Raw genomic sequence first — 19,379 nt, forward strand, 5'->3', positions numbered from 1 at the left:
GGCAGACCTCATTGCAATCTACAGCTTCTTCATGAGGGGAAGTGGAGGGGCAGACACTTATCTCTTCACTCACAGCTGCTCAAGCCTGTGTCTGTAGCATCAGTCACTTTACATAGTTTTATTTTCTATATACTGAATAAGTTTTGTTAAATATCAGGGAAATTCTGTAAGAGAATTCTAATTTTTTAATATACTTTCTGTTAGATTTTATTTAACTGTTCAGAAATCCAGTGCTGCACTCCGATTAAAAACTCCACATAACATAGGTGGTGTGGAGAAGGTGAATGAAGAATTACTTTCCATTGTCTTTGCTGTACAAAGAACAGTGGGTGTTGAGTGGAACTTGCAAGATCTCATTCAAAACACCTAAATAGGCACCATGTAAGAAGCCCTCTAAACTCTTTGCCCAAGGATTTTCTGTACTAAAAATGTGTATGAACTCACAGTGTGGGACAAATTGATTCAGCCATTTAACAGAGGCTGCTAAATGCAAACACATGATCTGTAGCATTTACCTGAATCATAGAAAGTAGCTGGAGAGAATTTTGAAAAGTTTGACTGTGTCTTTATACTTTTTTATATTTCTTGGAAAATATTTACTTCTGACCACCATTTTTAAAATGTGTAAGTGAACCATGGTTGTCCTTACTTACAGAACCAAGGCATAGTTCCAATATAAAATTAAAAAAAACTCTCTTTATGACTCAGTTATAATTATACTGCAGTCTTACTATGAGCAACAGCCATGAAGCTGAACACTGGTGGAGTCAGCAGATTTGGGATGATCATAATGGTTGGCAGTTTTACTTGTACTTTGAAAATTACTTCTGCATAAGTGATAGAAAAAGTACTTACATACCAAGTTTTCCAGGGAAGCTAACAGCTATTAATGTGTTAAGTGTGAGCAGCAGTTTGACTGCTGAAGTTTTTCTGGAAGTCACAGTTTACATATCATCTACTTGCAAATGTGTAAGAGGAATGTCCACTTTTGTTGTAATAAGTCATCAAACCACTGTTACATACAGCTTTGTTTTTAATATATCACCTATGTTATGTAAATTTTTTTTTAAAAGTTAACGTAATTTTTTAGAAAGCTGTATGGTACTGGTATTTTCAGCTGAAAGGAGAGAGCCTTCCAGAAAAAGAGGTGGGGTGTGAGAATGTGTTACTATTGCAAGCTTGTAGATCAGTGATTAGTATTAGAAAATAATATGTCAGCTCCTAGAGCTGATTTTTTGATGAGGAAGTACCAGCTACATGTTGGTCCTAGCACAGCTTCTTGTGTATAGCTGCTTTCCTGTAGCCTAATGTTTATACTGGTTGGCCCATAAACACATCTTGAAAGTAATAGCAACAAATCTATCACTGTAAAGAACTTCAGAATACTTTCTTAAATTTTCCAGTGATGACAAGGTGGATAATACAAGTGGTACTGGGGAAGCTAGTAAACCTGCAGAGATGCTTACACAGAGAAGAAAACGTATCTCCACCATGCCAAATCTTGTCAAACCCAGAGCTGGACCATCATCTACTCAGCGTTCTGCACCAAAACCTCAGAGGCGAACATCACAAGCTTCTGATGGCAGTTCTTTACTTCAGAAGGATCCCTCCCCATCAGAAAAGAGTAATGTTGAAAGCTCTGTAAAGTCTCCTATGCTTCCTGAGAAGAAAACACCTGTGCCACAAGTGCCACAGTTTTCACCGCTAAAAAAGTCTGTGAACAAAGAGCAAACTGTTGGTGTAGCTGCTCAGAAAAATGATGATAGCTTGCAGAAGAATGTACCCTCTCCTCTCAAGGAGAGACCAACGCAGGAAAGATCACGAGCACAGGAGGAAAAGCTACCTGTGAAACCTTCTCCTGAGAAAGTCAGACGAACATGTTCTGACCGCGAAAGGATCCTCAAAGCTCGGAAATTAAGGGAAATGCTTAAAGAAGAGCTGAAGAAAGAGCGGATGGTAAGGCCTGTGTTGAGCAGTGCTTATCTGTGAGGGGCAAGGCATTCGATTCACCTTGCATACATTATCTCTTTGCAATAGTGTTTTCTGATGATTGTCACTGTCACACCTCATAACTTTCTCTGTATTTATTCTGTTTATAAGCAGCAGCAGCGTTTTTTCCCTAATAATGCAGAGTTTACAAATAATTGGCTAAGTTTTTCTTTGATTAGACCACAAGTCTTTTTTTTTGGCATGACACCTGGTTTTATTTTGTAGTCAACATTCCAATTTTGAGAGTTTCACAATACAGCAGTGAAGTGTGCTGCAAGAAGCATGGATTTGGGATATTTTTTCAAACTGATCATTGTCAGAGTTCTGTAATGTTGAATAACTTTTAACTTATTTGTGCCAGGTATTGAATGCTTCTGAAAGGGTAAGTGGCTTAAGGGTCTGTAATGCCCTCGCTGAGAAAGGGACACTTTTAAGATAATCTTGTTTTGGTTCTTGGGAGTGGTATGTTTGTGTGTGAACAACAAAATTCCATGAATGGAGTACTTCAAAAATAAACAAAAGTAATAATAATTTGTGATCTATAAAATATTTTCAGAGTGAATCTAAGTGCTTATTGTTTTCTTTTGTTTCATTTTGTTTTGTATGGAAGAAGTTGAAACACAGGCCTCCAGTAATTGAAGGACGTTCTCCACCAGATCGTTCTAAAATGACCATGAGAGACTTAATATACTATCTGCCAGAAAACAATCCTATGAAGTAAGTATGACTTTTTGTCTCTCTCCTTAGGTTAAATTACTTTTCGACTTCTATACTACTTAAATATGGAGTACTGGCACAAATACAGAGTTGTTGCAGTGGTAACAAAAGCTTCTAGACTAGCTTCTAGTTTTCACATCTGCTTAATTCTAGTGCAGAAGTGAGAATGGAGTTTAGTGTACTTTTGAAACACACAAACATGAATTTGTCCCTAATGTTGATTTATCTCTGCAGAAATACAGACTAGTAGAATTTTTTTTTCCAACTCCCTGTTGTGAAATTTTTAGTTGTGGCTGTTAGGGATAATTGCCCACCAGACCCAGTGGACTTAGGAAGCTAAGTATTTCTCCTTCTAGGTGCTGAAGTGCAGAATGCACTGCAAGACCCTAGTGGTGTTTACCGTGGATGAATGTAGTTGCTGCTGCTTCACTGACATGTTTCACTAATGCAGCTGGCTGTACAGACTGCTGCAAACAGAGCAGAGCAGGACCTTTTTCCTGCAACTACCAAAGGCAATCACATGAATAGAACTTCAGTTATCCAAGTCCTGTTCTTTCACTAGTAGATGAATTTTCTGGTATCATCTGTTATCACTTGCTTCTTAATATTTGTGTGCTTGTGTGTTTTATTTATCACTTCCCTTATTTTTTCTTTTACACTCAATAGTCCCCAAGGGGTAAAAAGCAAGATGCTCTCATGATACCTGTATCCATACAATGGATTTCTGCTTGAAGAATCTTTTTTTGTCCTTGCTTGTACAAAACAGGGCAAAATTTACTAAGCAGTGGTGGTTTGTAGTTCAATGTAGATGTGATACAAAGAGCTGAAAAAAAAAGCTTTGTGTTTCTTTGTCCATTGTGCACTAAAAGCCAGTTTCCTGGAAGAAAGCAGAAATATATCTGTACAAACAATCATCTCTAGCTTTTTATGACATTCTAGGTCTTCATTGGTAGAAGAAAAGAGAACAGAAAGAAGTTCTACACTGAGTCAAATGAAAGAGTAAGTCTTGATGGTGAAGTATAGCTGGAAAGTTTTCTGATGTAAAAAACGCTGCATTTCTGTGATAATACTAAAAGTGGAGGTATATTTTTTTACTGTTCAAATATCACAGTCTAATTTATAAAAATTGCAGTTTTGGTTGGTATTGTGGTTAAAGAACATTTTGCTTTCAACCTTAAGTTTTACATATTTCAATTTTATAGTAGAATAAAAAGCAGGTTTCAAAGTTCACATATTGACTGATTTCTTGATGTGTTGCATTGCTGGGTGGTTCATCAAATTGTTGAATATCTGTTGAATGAGCAGCAGTTCAAAACACTGAACAGTATTTTTGTGTGCTGTCTTAAAAATTGTAGACAGGAAGAAAAAAGTACTCCTGATCATGAAGAAGAGGAGGAGGAGGAAGAAGAGAATGGGGAAGAGAGTCAGGATGGCCCACTTCTCGTTCCTCGTGTGAAAGTAGCAGAAGATGGTTCCATCATTCTGGATGAAGAAAGGTGACAAATTCTGTGCCTGACTCATGGACAGTATTGCATTGCAGCTCAGTTTGCAAATAGAGGACTACTTTGGATGGGGATGAGTATGAGTGTCTTTATGTTTGAGAGTTGAGCTACACGGACCTAGGAAACAGTGCAAAGACGTGGCAAAATACGAACAGCAGTAGTCTGCATCTTTGTAGTGGCATACTTTTATGAGAAATATTTTTTTGGGACAGAGGTAGAGAGGAAGATGACATATTTTATTACTGTGAATGAACACTGAAGATTTGTCTAACTTCCAGATGTCATCTTCCGTTTTGCTAACTTTTTTGCTTCTCATAGTTAACACATATCTGCTTACTGTTATTTGGTTATCAGTATGATTTGCTCCAGCTTTGCATCTTGCCTGTTGCGGCTTTATTGTCCTGTCAGTTTTCAGTAACTTTGCTTATAATATGATGTTTAAAAAGTAGATTATAAAATTTCTGAGTTCCCCAAAGGTATTAGCATGAAATTTATGCCAAGGTTTAAGGATAAAGGTGGCCTGGTAAAAGAATTTGAAAGCATTGAAGAAGGATATTGAGAGGTTGTCATGGTTTTACAAAATAGATTTTTCAATTTCTCAAATGTTAAAAAGTCCTTTTTTTTTTTTGAAGCTACTTAATTATTTCTGTCTGTATTATATCTTATAAAACAGAAAAAGCAAATTTACTTACAGAGGGTGAATAGGGTAGTGTTTTCTTACTGCATTCTCCCATTAAAGTACGTGTTAGTGTAATAATTAAAATTATTACACAATAGACATGCTCACTCGTGGAAAAAAATTTGAATAGCTGTCTTATAAACATTGACTATATTTTTTCTTAGCAATATTTTGAGGTGAGTCTTCTTGTGTGTTTTCTTTCCCAGCTTAACTGTAGAAGTTCTAAGAACAAAAGGTCCATGTGTTGTTGAAGAAAATGATCCCATCTTTGAGCGTGGCTCTACAACTACATATTCTAGCTTCAGGAAAAGTTTTTACACAAAGCCATGGTCAAATAAAGGTGAATGTATTTTTGGTTTCAAGCTTTGAGTCTGCAGAAAAGTTATAGTTTTCACCTATGCTTTATACTTGACTTTATACTTTTCATTCCCAGTGGAGTAAATGGATCTACTTGCGTGTCATCTCATGTAATCTCAACCCTCCACACTCTTACAACAGGCAGAGCTGTGGTATTTACTGTGAAAACTGGCATTTTTAAAAAATCTAGTGCCTTTTAATGTGCAGGCTGCCTGTACTTTTTTTCTGCCATGGATGTTTAGATGATGAGAAAATGCTAGTCTGCTTTACCAAGAGCATAATTTTGGATTCTGGTTTACAGATATTTGGGTTCTGTATGGTACTTAAGTAGGTTCTTCCCTCCTGGGCAGGAATAGATTGTATAAGGTATTTCTATGTGGACTGATTTCAGTGCAAGTGGACAGCTGTGTTCTTATGAGTGGGTAGGTTGGGTTCTTCATTACTCCTGCTGTGAATTGACTCTTATCTCTAGGTTTACAACACTGTGCAAGACTTTTTACGATTGGAAATTACTTTTTACCGCTATAGATGGAAAAATTGGCTTCAGAATTCACTGTGGTCTCTTTAGAATGCACTCTTTTCATTTTCATAATGGAGAGGGTAAATTGACATTATGTTTTTATGATTTCTCTTTGTGCTTATGTTCATAATAAAAATGGATATGGACAATTTGGGGTTGGTTAGCTTTGATTTACTAGCTTTAGAAAGCACATGTCACATTCTGCAGTTTTCTAATAGTTTAGACAATTCTTTTGGTTGATAGTTCATTCAGCAAATGTTATTAGAGGGACCTAGGTAAAATTACAAACATGTTCCATACATACTCACCTGGACTTGCAGCTACAGGAGACAACCTCAAAGTTACTGATCTTATGAAATTAAGTTTACAAGTTGTTTTTATTTCTGATAGCAAGAAGGATGGTTTAGTAAATATTTAAGTGTGTGTAATTTTGTCTTTCTTTTCCCTTATAGAAACAGACATGTTCTTTTTAGCTATCAGTATGGTAGGAACAGACTTCTCCTTGATTGGGCGGCTGTTTCCTCACAGAGCCAGAGCAGAAATTAAGGTAAAAATTAAAGCATTCAATAAAGAAATTAAACATCTAATTTTAATTTTCTTTTTCTTATTTGCATTCCCATGCTTCCTCTATTAGTGTTGATAATTTTGGTGCAAATTTTCTTCACAGTAGTGCTTGTTTTCTGAGACCTGTTTCAAGAGGTTGTATCTGAAACATTAGAATGCTGGTTGAATTTCAATGACTGTATGTGGTAAATGTAGCATCCTTAAACACACTTTGTTTTAGTTAAAGAATGCTGATAGGCCATTTAGACTGTTTGGTGAGGGCCTTCTCTGTTATCTTTTTTGTTGTACACAGCTGGGAAAGTCTTTGATATTTCAAACCTTGCTCAGATTAAATGGCAGGAAAAGGTGTAGAAAATAATAAAAAAACATATTGCTGGTGATAAGCTGTGGTAACAGATTTTATTTAAAAATTAGTTACAAACTTGTGTTCTGTGGATAGGCATGTGAATTTCAACAACTGTAGTTGGTATGTTGCACTGAAGGCTTAGCTTGAGCTGCCATTTTGTGCAACATATTTTTGTATTTCTTGCTTAAGATAAACACAGCTGTGCATTTGCTTTTAGAACAAGTTCAAACGTGAGGAAAAAGCTAATGGATGGAGAATAGACAAAGCTTTCAGTAAGTAAATATTCCCTACCCTACAATGAATCATTAAATGGTAGCCCATCTATTTTGATGGTGTTTTCTGTGCTTTGCCTTGTTTGAATTACTTAGAAGAAAGTTTTTGCTCATAGATGAATCCAGAAGCTGTGGAATTTTAGGTTTTCATTATAAGTATAGTTCACAACAACAATCTTTACGTTTGTTTTCTATTTTTTCTGGATGTTTGCTAAATGAGATTAATATAAACTTTCTCTATATTCAGTTGAAGATAATTCCTTTTATTCCTGGAAATTTCTAGCAAATTTATTTATTGTAAACTGCTTTGAGACTCCTTAAAGACTTTGTTAGTTGAATGAGGTACATATGTTCTACAGCAGTATGTTCATACATTATTTGGTACTATGGTGTAGTTAATGTATTTGTCAGTCCTTACATTTTTGAACTACTTAGTTTATAACTTGTTTTTTAAAGCCAAGCTACCATATTCCAGTCACCTTTATGTCACCTTCAGCCCCTGCTCAAGTGATATAGAAAATACTTTCAAGAACTCTCTGTTTAGATGTATCTGACCTTTGCTTTTTAATATTATGTCATGTATCATTGATTATTTTACAAAGATGAAACTTGAAAAACTAATCAACTTTGAAATCTGTTCTTTTTCTTTGCTTTAATCTGATGAAGAAGAAAAACGACCCTTTGATTTTGAATTCTTTGCCCAGCTTCTTGAGAAGGTCTTAGCAGATGAGGGAAAGAGGAAGCAAAAGACTGTTAAAAGCCAGAAGCCAAAAGAAAAAAAGTCTCCAAGGCCACAAAAGAAGTCAAAAGGTATTTTAAAAGAGTGCTTGAGATGACATTACAGAGCAGTGATCAGTAATGTGTTGCTAGCAGAGGAGAAGTCATGTCGGGCATCACATATTCCTTCCCTGTTGTAGACAGGACAAGAAGATCTTAGCTTCATAGTGGAACTTTTTCAGATGTAGTTTACAGATGTACAGGATGGTAATAATTAGTAACAGAGCAGAAACATGATACTATGGTGAAAATGGTGCTGTTCCACCATCCGAAGTGCTGGTATTCTAATCTACTGAGTGGTACATATCTCCATGAGTTGCTAATGAATTCACTTCTAGAATTTTTTGGGCCAAAATCATATTTTTGGCAAACTCTTTTGTGTTGAAAGTTTTCTTGCATTTAAAAGCCTCTTCTTTTAAGGGTTCTGTTTCTCCTTTGATAGTAGTTGAACTTCCTGAGTCTGAGCAGTATGATTATTTTCAGAGAATGATGTAAAAGTTGTTTTATCTTTCTGGTCTGTTCAAACTAAAGGTTACATTTAATTACTGTTGATTACCACTGTGTTTTACTACCTCAGTACCTGGGAAAGGACATTTGACAGATGTGGTTTAATTAAAAGCAGTTATACTGATACAGTTTCATACAGTTTTTGCTAATTTTGTGGCATTGTTCACTTGTTTCTTCCACAAGGACCTATCATTTTGTAAGTGGTATTGTGAAACAAACAAGTGAACATCTTTTTAAAGAGGATGCTAGCTGGAAATAAAGATCTCTTAAAATTGAAGAAGTTGCTGCTTTTCTGTACCCTTGGTTTTGGATGTGATTAAGTAAAATATTTCATGTATTAGGACTTAAAACCATGTAGAGAAATCTTGTTTCTTCACTTTATTGTTAGATTAAAGGTGTGTCATGCATAAAACAATGCGAGTATGCTTTTCTTCTTCTCATGCATTTTGGAGTTCTTAATTACAGAGAAATTAGTTCATTTAAGATGAATAACAAGGAGAGGAAAGTTCTTGGTGGTTAAATAGAGGATCAACTCAAAATGTCCTTAAAATAGGGGTTTAACTCATTAAACCCAGAAAATAACTTGTTAATTATTAGCTAGATAAAATTTCAGCTTCCTTATGTAAGCTAGAATGATCAACTGTTACACATTTTGTGATGAAAAATTGCTTTTTTGTATGTGTGGCATATATTGCTATATGGCATATATATATATATATGGCTTTTGGTATATATGGCATATAAAGTATGGCATATATTCTGTAACCATCATCACCTATTTCTGCAGACATACAAAAACTCTTTGTAGGAGTAGCAATGTCTTTTTTTCACTGAACCCAAATGTGACTATATAAACTGCAAAAAAGCACAGGCGCAATAACATTTACTAAGTTAGCTTTGCATCCCATATTGACTTTCCCCTGGAGAAGTGTTGTCCCATGTACAGAATATGTTTTGTATTAAATGCTGATGCTTTTCTGGCAAGTCAGAGACTGATGTTCCCCAGTCCTGCTCATACACCTGGCATTGTATTGGCAGTGATGCATGAGTACACAAATGTTTTCAGTAGAAATGCCTTTGCTCTTTGTGGCTCCTAGTACTCCACCAGTCTGTTGACCAAGAGCCATATTGTTATCTCAATAGCAAAAGCTGCCAGCACAGAAGCTGCTAATGATCAAGATGAACCTCAGGAAGCTGGAATTTCTGATGCAGAAATAGAAGCAGATGGTGTGACAGCTGAGAAAGAAAATGAGGAATCTTTGAGCATTTCTGAACGAGCAGAAGAAGAGGTTGCATTAGAGCCAGCATTAGCAAAAAAGAAGAGAAAGAGGAAGAGAAAAGATGATCTTGAACAAGAAGTGGAGAATATTCCAGAAGAAGTGCCTGTTCCTTCAAAAACTGCTGAAGAAGGGAAGTCCTCTAATAAAAGTAAGAGGCAAAAATGCTCACTTTCATAAGTTCAAATAGAAATTTTATAGAAAGTCATTTTAAACTTTAAAGTCAGAATTTGGTCTTTGATTTATGTTGCTGATCTGCCTTGTAGGAGGTTGTGGAACAATGTGTTTTAAAATCAGCATTCGTTCTAAATCTAAACATACTTTGTTTTAGATGAGAATAGTTCTCTTAAATCTTAATAGTTACATCTTTTCTAGTGGGATTTTAGTCTTATATTAACTCTTCTTCACTGTAGCTAGGATTTGATTACGGAAATTCCAAGATGTTTCCCAGAATGTCCAAACTGATTTAATTCTTATTAATTGTCAGGGAAAAAAGTGATACATGATGCAAGCAGTGATGGTGATACTACCTGTGGAGAAGTGGATTGTGCTATTGAAGGAAAGGAAAATGAGACTGCTGTTATAGAGGAAGAGACAACAGAGTCCTGTTCACCAGTGAATAAGCAAATGGAGAGAGAAGGTGGAGTCAATTTATGCAGGTAATGTTTATAATGGAAAGCTTAGGCAAAACAAAAAAAAATAACTCAAAGTTTATTATTTGTTTTATTTATTCATGATTACCACCATTTAACTGCCACAGAATGTGCAGGTTTCCGAGAACTGTCCTGGGGTCTAGTAAGCTGTTTATGATTTATATACTCAAAATATTCTCTGCCCTAATGGGCTGCCCTTGCAAAATTAATGTACATAACTTTTGGGAATTACTTTAGTAATTATTTCATTTTTTAAGAGTGTTTAGGAAGACCATTGTTTATCCTAACTTCTAATATTTCTCTTGAAGCAGGGGTTGATAATGTTGCTAAGTTGAGTTACTATATGCTTAGAATTTTTATCTGTAATAAAATTATTCTTGTGGAAAAGGAATGATGCTTAGATTTTATTTAAGCAGAATTTGGTTGAGATCCAAGCTTTTGAGTTCAGTTTTGGGCATACTTTTACTAAAAAGAAAGTGAATGCTTGATTATTAACCTTGTTATATGTGAAAGTGGTAAATTGAAAAATTCATTATGATACTGTGAGGACTGCTTCAGAATTTTGTGTGTTAATTTGTTGTATTTAGCTGTGTTGTAATTGTTTGTTATTTTATATGTATTCCCAGAAACTTCCATTTTCATTAGTAGTTCATTAGAAGTGTATGAAGGGACAGTTATTTGCCTTTGGACTCAACCTAGATTGTTATGAAAGATCAGAGGAAAAAACCATTGGCATGCAGTTGTTTGTTTTAAAGTTTATTTTCTTAAAAGCAATCAGTCTAGAATAATCAGATGAGATTTTTACATCATCTTATAATTGCAGTGCGAAAGTACAAAAGATGTTTTAAAGCTCATAGTCTGCAAATATTATTAAAATTTCATGAGATTCTCTGAAATATGGGTAGTTAGTTAGTGTCAAAACTGCATTGTTTTTCTGTGCAACTTCCTCTGTCTGTAAGCAGAAACAACTTTTTTTTCTATGAGTACACTAATGTTCCTGTATGCTTTTATTTATTTCAGCCTTGAAGATAGCAATGATGTTATACTAGAAGCAGAACCTGCTAAATTGAGAAATAGAGATATTGGAGATGGTGCATCAGAGGAAAGCCAGATTCCAGAGTTACCAATTTCAAATATTAGAAGCAAGGAAACAGAATGTGTAGAAATTACAGAATCAAAGGTATTACTATTTTTTTATCTAGTTCATCTCAAGATCTTGCCCTTGATCATTAAAAGTGGTTTGTAAATCAAAGCCATTTTTGGATTGTTTTTGTGATGTTTTCACCATCAAGTGAAAAACAATCAACAGACCTAAGAAAATCATAAAAATTGAAATACTGTCATATCTTGTGGGCTTAATGGGCTGTCCATTAACCTAAATGTATTCAGAGAGTATACTGTGCATGCCTGACTTACCTCATAGACAATTTAAACAGCTGAACAGTTTAGTTGTTCAAAAGTGAATGACTGCAATATGAATAGCTAGGCCTTGGAGCAGGATTTTGCTGGCATACGCTTACTGGCACAGTGTTGGAAACTGATTTGAGTGGAATGCACATTGGGTTGTTTGTGCTGCTCCCTGAATGATCTAGATAATGGAGCAGAGTGTAACCTCAGCAAGTTTACAGATTAGGCAAATCTAGAAGGAATTGCTTCCCAAGGACAGACATGCCCAAAGGTTATATTGGCCTCCAGAGGGACCTGGAGAGGCTGGAGAAGTGGGCTACGGGAACCTCAGGAAGTTCAGCACGGGGAGATGCAAAGTCCTGCACCAGGGAAAGAGCAACCCAAGGCACCACTGCATGCTGCAAGCCACCCTGGTGGAAAGCAGCTTTGCAGAAAAGAGCCCGGCTGTCCTGGTGTCTCTGAGTTAAACATGAAGCAGGAAAGTGCTGTGGCTGTACAAACAGGTAATGGTGACCTGGGCTGCAGCAGGAGAAGTGTTGCCAGCAGGCCAAGGAGGTGATCCTTGCCCCTTGTTCAGCACTGATGAAGCCACACCTGGAGGACTGACCAGTTCTGGGCTCCCTGGTGGGAGAGACCTGGATGCACTGGAGACAGCCCCTCAAAGGGCCACACTGATGGTAAGGGCTGGAGGCATCTCTCCTATGACAAAAAGCTGAAGGAGCAGGAACTGTTCAACCTGGAGAGAAGGCTCATGGGGAGCCTTCTCTGAAGGATCTGAAGAGATCCCTCTTCAACAGTTCCACAAAAACTCAAAGGGAGGCCGCAAAAAGGACAGAGCCAGGCTCTTCCCAGGGGTGCCCAGTGATGGGACACGAGACAATGGGCAAACACTGCAAGACAGGAGGTTCCTTCTGAGCACCAGAAAATCCTGTTTCATTGTGAGAGTTACCAAGCACTGGCACAGGCTGCCCAGAGAGACTGTGGAGTCTCTATCCTTGGCAAGATTGAGAAGCTTTCCAGACAGTATTCGGCAACCAGCTCTAGGTGCCTTCATGTATTGGTTTTATGTGGCCTGGTTTTGGTTGCAAGGGGCTAGAGCGGTGGCTTCTGTGAGAAGCTGCTGGAAGCTTCTTCCATGCCCGTAGAGCCAATCCCTGGTGGCTCCGAAGGTGGACATGCCACTGGCCAAGGCTGGGCCAATTAGAAATGATGGTAAGACCTCTGTGACCACATACTTAAGAAAAATTGAAAACAAAAAGTGGTTGCAGAGCTGTAATTGCAAGCAGAGAAGAGCAGAGAGAGAACATGTGAGAAGAACAACTCTGCAGACACCAGGGTCAGTGGAGAAGGAGGGGCAGGAGCTGTTCCAGGCACTGGAGCTGAGATTCCCCTGCAGGCCATGGTGAAGCAGCTGTGCCCCTGCAGCCCATGGGGATCCATGGGGGATGCAGAGATCCACCTGCACCCCATGGAGGTGCCCATGCAGGAGCAGGTGGATGCCTGGAGAAGGCTGTGATCCTTTGGGAGACCCATGGAGAGAGGGGCCCTTGGAGGAGTACACCCCACAGAAGAGTGACCCACACTGCAGCAGTTTGAGAGGGGTTGGTGCCCATGGGATGGAGCCACGTCAGAGAAGCTCATGGAGAGCTGTCTCCCATGGGAGGGATCCTGGGTGCAGCAGGAGATGACTCCTGAGCAGTGGGAGCAGCCTCAGGAGATGAACTGACCATAACTCCCATTCCTTGTTTTCTTGCACTGCTAGGGTAGGAGATAGAGCTGGAAGGAGGGAGAGGTGAAGGGGAGATATTCTTAAGGATTTATTTTACTTCTCATTATCCTGCTCTGATTTTGTTAGTAATAAATTGATTTCTATTTCTAAGTTGAGCCTGTTTTGCCTGTGATGGCATTTAGTGAGTGATCTCTCTCCTGGTCCTTATCTCCAGCTGTGAACCCTGCCTTAAATTTTCTCTTGTCTGTCCAGCTGCAGAGAGGAGTGAGTGAACAGCTTTGGTGGGTGCCTGGCATCTTGCCCAGGTTAACCCATTGCACTTGATCAGGGAGGTTGGACCAGAGGATCTCTAGCAGACCCTTCCATTCTCAACTGTCACAGACATCTTTTATGAAAAATCCTTTCCTTAGGATTTTTTCTCCTGAGAAGCTGAGAGGCCTCAGGAACAAAATGTAAACAATGATTATCCCCTGCTGTGGAATGCAACAGGTGGATCTGTGATTGGTCTCATGCAGTTGTTTCTAATTAATGGCCAATCACAGTCAGCTGGCTCAGACAGACAGCCCGAGCCACAAGCCTTCTTCATTCTTTCTTTTTCTATTCTTAGCCAGCCTTCTGATGAAATCCTTTCTTCTATTCTTTTAGTATAGTTTTAATATAATATATATCATAAAATAATAAATCAAGCCTCCTGAAACATGGAGTCAGATCCTTGTCTCTTCCCTCATCCTAAGACCCCTGTGAACACAGTCACACTCAACCACTCTGGAAATCTTGTTTCTGATTTTTGTTACATCACAGTAGAAGATCATCTAAGTTTATCCTTTTCTACAACATTTCTCCCTCAGAGTGAAGATACACATCACTCACAAAAACCAGGTGGAAAGCAGAGTGCATCAGAATGTGGTTCACAATCTGAAATCATGTAAGTAATAGAATTATTTTACTTTGTGGTGACACTTGAGCTAAACCTGTATCTGCTCAATTTGAATATAATTCCAATTGACCATAGCAGGTTGAACCAGTCAGGAGATGGTGATGACTTGTTTTCCATATTCAGTGAAGCTTTTTGGTAGAAATTTTGATTACTCAGTAGTAGTGCATTAGCTAAGATCTAAATGGTAGATAGGAATAGGGAGAAAGACTTAGCTAAACTTTGAGAAAAAAGCCCTAGCCTTTCTATAGCCAGCAGGAGCAAGAGAATGACAAAATTCTGCCACATTGTGGGTAAAGGTTGGCTGTGAAATTTAATTTTTGGTTTTTTAATAGAAGGGCCTCACTGAATTCTTTGACATTCATAGTTGTCCATCAGAGCTTATTAGCTGTACATGTCATGTATATGGTGTATTTCTTCTTTCCTATTTGGAAACTGTTCCTCTTTGCAACTTGGTGCAAGCTTCTAAGATAGAAGATACTCCAAAATGTCTCTGTCTTATCTATACTCCTTTATGAAGTTAATTTTGGTGACTGTTTCTTATACTGAGAAATCGTATATGAAGTAGTCTGTGCCTAAGGTTTCCATTTTTACATGATCATCAACTTCTTATTTCATGATACAGTTTTTAAAGGTAATTTAGAGATAAGATACTCGTTAATGCTAAGTTGTTTTTCATACTTCTTTCCCTTTTTGAAGGGCAGCTCACTCCTATGATAAAGACTGTCAAAGCTTTATTTGTCCTGTTCTAGGGAGAATATAAGAAAAGGTAGTAATTCCCAATCTGAAGATTATTAAGATGTAGGGCTATGTCAGTGTGTGAATCCCAGGACATGCCATTGCAGTGGTTAAGGACAAAGAGAGTGATGTACGTACCCCATTCTTCAGTAAGATGTGGATGCTGGCAGTAGGACCAGTTTGGTTTTCCATGACTGAGATAGCTTTGAAAGGGGATGAGGGGACAGAAGAGGCAGATGGAAAACATTGTATATAGGGCAGATTTATATTGTTTCTATATAAAATTAATCACATGAATTAATATAAAATTATAACATTTAAAATTAATTATAAAATTAATATTTTAATTTAAAATTAAAATTATAAAATTATTATTGTCATTATAAAATTAATGACATGAATTGTGAATCCCAAGGAGAAAAAAAAATTCCTATTTATTTAACAGCAGGAAATGATTCCTTAAAGTATTTTGAAGTAGATTCCACTGAAAGCCAGCAAAGTTAAGGTTTATTTGATGCTCTTTTCCTAACTTTGTAGCATATCTTTTAATATCAGAAAGATGCAATGGGTTTTTTTTTTCTTCTTTATTGTCTTGCTGCATGCAAAGTGTCTTGACCCATGCAGTCTGTGATGGTCTTGAGGTACATCTTGAACCATATAAGACTTTAAGTTTCTCTTTGGTAATAATGTATATCACCTTTCTTTATATCTTAAGGAAAAGTGAAAAGTCAGCAGATAGAAGGCGCTTGCAAAGACCTAAACCAAATTTAATGAGATCATCTGGAAGGAGGGAGACAGCAACACAAGACAAAATGGAAGCCAAAACTTCTTCTCCAACCCTTGCAAATGCAGGTGAAAAGGTGAGAAAGAGGAATGTTATCTTAGTATGTTGTTCTTGATGCTGCATCTCTTTTGCTCAATGGGGATACTGTGGGCCAGCCACAGAAATAACATTTTGAGAACTGCTACTATGATACTTGCACACTTCTCAAAGAGTAATATTCCTTGCCTCAGTTCCAGTGCTCTGAAGAGGAGAGTAGAAGAAAACATAATGAAGCCACAGAAGTAGAAAACAGGGATTTGGATACTGCATCTCAGTAAGTATTGAGATCACTTTTCCAGTCTCCTGGTATGAACTGACTGTAACTGTTAGTTTATTCCATATAGTTCTCCTGGAAAAAGATAGCAATAACTGTGAAGCTTTAATGTAAATTTCAGAATTGACTTTAGCATTTTTTTTGGATGATATCAGGTGGTACTAAAGTAGAAGGTATATACTTCTTTTCTGGAAAGTTGATGAAAGCATTGAAGTACCAACAATGCCTGTAATTTGAGAGGGGGAGCGTGATAACTATGGTTTTGGTTTCCTGCCAGCCTCAGTTATCAGGTAATGGCTCTGCTTCTGGTGCTTGCAGAAGCAGCTGTGATATGCAGTCTAGTAAAATTCCTCACCTGTGTGACAAATTAATCTCTTTTTAATACGTAGATAAATGGAGTTTTCGTGCATTGTAAGACTAAACAAAGCTTGTTTCTTATGTGAAGCAACTTGCATAAGTTTGGGCAAATCTTTCTGAAGACAACAAAATTCAAGTAAAGAAATATATGCAAGGCTGCATGGTATTTATAGACTTGAATATTATGGAGTAAATGTTATTATGGATCCTTTGTGCAGAGAACCTGAAAAAACCGCAGTTGCAAAGACAATAGTTAGAGGATATCGACAGAGATTTAAACCTAATGTTACAAGAGCATCTGGAAGGAAAGAGGAGCCTGAAAAAGCTGCAGGAAATGATAAAATATCCCGTCTACAGCCTAGGGGAGAAACGGAGAAGGTATTTAATATAAAGTAACATAACTGAAGATAATAACCTACTGAGTACAACAGTAATGTTATCTTTTTTTCTTTACTTTTTTGCTCCTGAGTATGAACAGGAATTAGCCACTTACTTAAACCTGCTGTCAGTGGTAGTGTGGTATTGCTTAGTAACCTCAGCTATGGTGAGAGGTTGTTACACAAACAGTAGATACCAATAGTCTTTCATGTCCTGCAGCACCTACAACTTTAGGTGTTTGCTGTAGTTTTTACTGCACCTGTCTGACTGAGAGATTTATCCTGTAATTTTTTCTGTGTCATAAGCAATCTATTTTGTCTCCTCTTACAAGCAGTTACTTGGTCAGTTAGGTGATGCTGTACTTTATGAATGTAAGACAGTTCATGTCATAATACTCTGTTTTTGTTCAGAATAATGACCAAGGTAATAGATCTGATGATACTAGTGAAGATACTGCAGAAAAAGATGGCAAAGTCCTGGAGACAGTGTCTCAGTAAGTATGAGAAAAATAAGAAGATAATCACTGCTGTCCTGCAATTTACCATTCTTGTCGCTTATGGTAGTATTTTGTAGTGTGGTAATTACAGAAGTTTTTGAAGAAACTTCTGCATTACAGAAATTGAGGGCAAAATAGGAATCTTCATTAATTTTGAAACATTTATTAAGCATTTTCATTTTTAAAGTTGTACTTTTAAATTGTAAGTCAGTCATGTGCATGTAAAAAAGCTGAAAATTTAGTCCATCAAAAACTAAAACAAGCCTTAGCTACTCACTTTTAATACTAAAATGCATCCATTTCAGTGGTTAAGTATTTAAACAATAGGAGTAAATGTTCTTAAAGTGTAGTTAAGTGTTAGATGTCAAATAAGAGGAAGAAAAAATTTCAATATGTGCAATGTAATGCACATAGTTATTAAGTGTTGCATTTTTCTTCAGTGAAGTGGCAGCTGTAGTGTAAAAGGAATACTGTGTTTTATAGAAGAGATTGTAAAAAATAAAAACTGGAAAAAGCCAACTTTCCCCCAAATACTGCCCCACAAAAAAATTCCCAAAACAACCTAAACCAAGAACAGAAATAAAAATCCAAAACCTCAAGCATGTCTTTTAAAGGGAGATACTTGAGGAGGATCAGTGGAGATCAAGTGGGTGTGATAATCTGCCAGAAGAAAATTTTCAGTTACTTCTTTCATTAACCTGCTCGGTGACTTGATGCTCAGTGTACAAAGTTGTAGAAGAATCTGACCATTCTAGTAATGCACTACTGATACTTTTACATTAGTAAGATAAAAACGTTATTTATGTGTTCTCTGAATTCACTGAAGAAAAACTCTGAATATTTACGTATTTTTAAACTCTTTATTAAATTAGGCCCATCTGCCTCTAGACTAGATAGGAATATAAAGAGGTCCATTATGGATCAGAAGAAGGTCTCTCTAGCGTCATATCCTGTCACCAATGGGAAGAGGAAAATAGCAGGGCAAGCATAAGTTTAAACTCTCAGTCCCTAGTAGATACACTTCCAATTTTATTCTTTCAGGAAGCTAGTAATTCATTTTAGTAAGTGTATGTTAATAATTATTTAAAAGAAAGGGGGGAAAAAAGCATCTGTTCTCCAAGTCTTCTCCCACTTTCAGATGTGGTATGTACTTCAGGGATCATATATGTTTTTCCAGGTCTAATGAAACAGCTGGTTTAAAAGAAGATAGCAAACGGAATGTGTTGAATCAAGCACCTCTAAAAAGAGGTAGAATACAGAGACCAAAACCAAATCTAGGAAGAACTATTGCAAGGCAAAAAGAACTGATAGTTGAAAAAGATCCTGAAGAGGAGACAACAGAAGGTGGAGAAGCAGAAAAAGGTGTCACACACCATCGAGATGAAAACAATGATCTCTGCCTCAAAAGTGTAAGTTTCTTGAGCAATTGCTTATGCACGCTGTTTTGTTGGGTCCTTAATAGAAGCCTTGGTAACAAAGACCTAGGTACATGCTCCATAATTTGTAGGGATAGGCTTTGCATCTTTATTTATTATTTCAGAATAAACTATATTGGTAGTCATAAAATCTCCTCTTTTTTGCACTTGGTTTCTGTTTTCCATGGTGTTAAGTTTTAGTGCAGTCAGCAGCCAAGTACCAGCTCACTTGCTCACTGCCCCACCAGCAGTACTGGAGACAGATTTGGAAGGGTAAAAGCTGGAAAACAGAGGCTGAGATAAACTCCTGAGTGCTGGATAACCCTGAGTAAGGTTTAGTAGGGAAAGCAGAAGCTACACTCATGTGCAGAGCATAACCAGAAACTCTTCTACTTCCCATGAACAGGCAGGTGTTCAGTCACCTCCAGGAGAGCTGGGCTTCATCACACATAATAGTTACTTGGGAAGACAAAAGCCACTTTCCCCACTTTGTATGCTGAACTTTCTGTCCATGACTCAGAAGCATGTGGAATATCCCTTTGGTCAGTTGGGTTATCTGTCCTGACTGTGTCCCCTCTCATCCTTCCATGCCCCCTCACCTTCCTCTCCGGCTTGGCAATATGAAAAGCAGGAAAGGCCTTGGCTCTGTGTAAGCCCTGCTCAGCAAT

General features: G+C 37.4%; 1 protein-coding gene across 2 annotated transcripts in view; it reads left to right on the forward strand.

Moving 5' to 3' along the window:
* BDP1 (B double prime 1, subunit of RNA polymerase III transcription initiation factor IIIB) overlaps nt 1-19,379 on the forward strand; it is a 52,857-nt gene that overhangs the window by 2,966 nt on the left and 30,512 nt on the right. For both annotated transcript variants that reach the window (XM_036403118.2, XM_054517898.1), the window contains exons 2-18: nt 1,404-1,956; nt 2,600-2,706; nt 3,646-3,705; nt 4,062-4,202; nt 5,094-5,227; nt 6,217-6,311; nt 6,892-6,946; nt 7,613-7,756; nt 9,374-9,658; nt 9,995-10,166; nt 11,181-11,340; nt 14,145-14,221; nt 15,684-15,828; nt 15,983-16,065; nt 16,641-16,800; nt 17,211-17,293; nt 18,474-18,705. In XM_036403118.2, the coding sequence (XP_036259011.1) occupies nt 1,404-1,956; nt 2,600-2,706; nt 3,646-3,705; nt 4,062-4,202; nt 5,094-5,227; nt 6,217-6,311; nt 6,892-6,946; nt 7,613-7,756; nt 9,374-9,658; nt 9,995-10,166; nt 11,181-11,340; nt 14,145-14,221; nt 15,684-15,828; nt 15,983-16,065; nt 16,641-16,800; nt 17,211-17,293; nt 18,474-18,705 (2,686 nt within the window). The remainder of the gene's footprint in view (nt 1-1,403; nt 1,957-2,599; nt 2,707-3,645; nt 3,706-4,061; nt 4,203-5,093; nt 5,228-6,216; nt 6,312-6,891; nt 6,947-7,612; nt 7,757-9,373; nt 9,659-9,994; nt 10,167-11,180; nt 11,341-14,144; nt 14,222-15,683; nt 15,829-15,982; nt 16,066-16,640; nt 16,801-17,210; nt 17,294-18,473; nt 18,706-19,379) is intronic.

The sequence above is a fragment of the Molothrus ater genome, chromosome Z, assembly GCF_012460135.2.
Source record: "Molothrus ater isolate BHLD 08-10-18 breed brown headed cowbird chromosome Z, BPBGC_Mater_1.1, whole genome shotgun sequence".
Classification (NCBI taxonomy): domain Eukaryota; kingdom Metazoa; phylum Chordata; class Aves; order Passeriformes; family Icteridae; genus Molothrus; species Molothrus ater.